General features: G+C 30.3%; 1 protein-coding gene across 1 annotated transcript; it reads left to right on the plus strand.

The window, feature by feature from the left end:
• The first annotated feature begins 422 nt into the window (after nt 1-422).
• Nucleotides 423-1,349, plus strand: LOC115701369 (MYB-like transcription factor ETC1). Its single transcript, XM_030629148.2, has 3 exons — nt 423-682; nt 877-964; nt 1,067-1,349. The coding sequence occupies exons 1-3, from the start codon at nt 622-624 to the stop codon at nt 1,152-1,154; spliced, it is 237 nt and encodes a 78-aa protein (XP_030485008.1). The 5' UTR covers nt 423-621; the 3' UTR covers nt 1,155-1,349.
• The last annotated feature ends 541 nt before the right edge of the window (nt 1,350-1,890 follow it).

Below are 1,890 nucleotides of genomic sequence, written 5' to 3' on the forward strand. Positions count from 1 at the left end.
TATTTGTCTACTATGATTATTAAGGGTTTGTTTTTTAATATCAAGTTGAGATTTGTCTAATTCTCTAATAATTAATTGATTGTTTGTCAACGGAATGTTTGGCTCTTTTTATTAACTAATTGATTTGTAAGTAATGATAAGTGGACACCCAAATTTATGTGCACACATTTATTTTTTGGTTGGTAAGACTAAAGAAACTACTTCATGTTTCAGTCAATCTATATTACCGAGGTGAACTTCATACAAAAAAGTGATTAACAAAATAACAACCTAAAATTACCAAATGATAAAAAAAACATTCAATTTATTTAGATAATTTAGGACCCTAAATTCAACATGTTACTCGCTATTTGTCCTTGTGCAAAACAAAAGTACCACCAAACAATTTGATTTTGAAGGTTCAACAACCTATCAACGTTGGTGTAGAAAAAACCCACCCCTCAACTACCATTCCTCTACTAAATTTCTCTCTCTCTCTCTCTCATAACTATTATTCCTTCGTTCTTATCCCAGACCAGAAGGGCCACTGTCTCTTTCTTATCACATCTCCTATTTATACTTAGATGTTAATTGGTTTTGTTACTCTCTATCCTCTCTGTTTTTGTTTTTCAATTCTCCCATATGGCTGAGATGACTCACTCCTCATCAGTCTCCTCTTCTTATTCTTCCGTTAATTCAACAGGTAACCCAATTTGAATTTACAGCTTTTCCATTCAAAAATGCTTTCTTTTCTGGTTATTGTAACCCCCAATTTGAGTCCCAATGTTTTCATTTTCTAATAAATATCTTTCTCCTTTAAAAAAAATAAAAAAATGGTTTTGTTGGTGTTCATGTTCATGTGTGCTCTTTATCTTTCTTTCTCTTTTTGTTTGGCAGAGGAAAGTAGCAAATTAGAATTTAAGCTTGATTTTTCAGAAGATGAAGAAGCCCTTATTACTAGGATGTTTAATCTTGTGGGGGAAAGGTAAGTTAGACAAACTCTGTATTTCTTTCTTCTACATTATTATTTGCCTTTACCTTTTTGGCTTTTTTTCTCTACTTTTACAACTTATTAGGTATTTATTAGGTGGACTTTAATTGCTGGAAGAATTCCTGGAAGAACAGCAGAGGAGATAGAGAAGTACTGGAGTACAAGATACTCCACAAGCGAATAAAAAGTAATGATATGAAATGAAAGAAAGGAATATATGTTTGGTGTTTCTTCATATTGTGGTGAAATTTTTGGAGGAACTGTTAGGATCAAGTTTTGGTGTTACTTCATATTGTGGTATCTCTAATATTTGTAGTTTGTATGATCATATGGTTCTTGGTATGTAAAATGATGTAATGGTTGAACTTTTTCTTCATCATTGCCACTTCTAAATCTCTTCTATGCCTATGTGAATATGTTATTAAAATTCTTTTATAATTTGCAACAAGTTTTCTCTGTTTTTTTGGGGGTAGAGAGATGCTACCTAATTTTGTTTGATGCTCTTTGCTTTCTTGTTTTTGTTCCTACCTAGAATCGAGTAAAACGAGGCAAAATACTAGCCTTCACTAGCTATACCTGTGCTTTTTTAGTGAAAATATGAAGAAAAATACTGGAATTGGCTATATATTTTAGGAGTAATGATATCTGATTAAATATTGTGGCACTTAAAACAATAATGTCCCTACATAGATAAATGTAAAAATCGTTAATTAATATTTAGGTGTGCACATTTCAGTACTCTATTTATATTGAGAATCATTTTTGAAGACTACTGCTGAAATATAAAATACAAAACATTGATAAAATCTATAATCTTAAAGCATTTCTAGTGGAGTGCAGAAATGTATTTTAAAAAATATGTTTTTTTTTTTTTTTTTTTTTTTGAGAAAATGATATTATATTAAACAAGAGTTAAAATA

The sequence above is a fragment of the Cannabis sativa genome, chromosome 8 (assembly GCF_029168945.1).
Source record: "Cannabis sativa cultivar Pink pepper isolate KNU-18-1 chromosome 8, ASM2916894v1, whole genome shotgun sequence".
In the NCBI taxonomy this organism is placed as follows: Eukaryota; Viridiplantae; Streptophyta; class Magnoliopsida; order Rosales; family Cannabaceae; genus Cannabis; species Cannabis sativa.

Bases quoted from the DNA above. Each gene is read 5' to 3' on its own strand.
- LOC115701369 (XM_030629148.2), top strand. From the start codon at position 622: ATGGCTGAGATGACTCACTCCTCATCAGTCTCCTCTTCTTATTCTTCC. The intron at 683-876 runs GTAACCCAATTT...TTTGTTTGGCAG, and splicing joins TTCTTCCGTTAATTCAACAG to AGGAAAGTAGCAAATTAGAA. The intron at 965-1,066 runs GTAAGTTAGACA...GGTATTTATTAG, and splicing joins TTTAATCTTGTGGGGGAAAG to GTGGACTTTAATTGCTGGAA.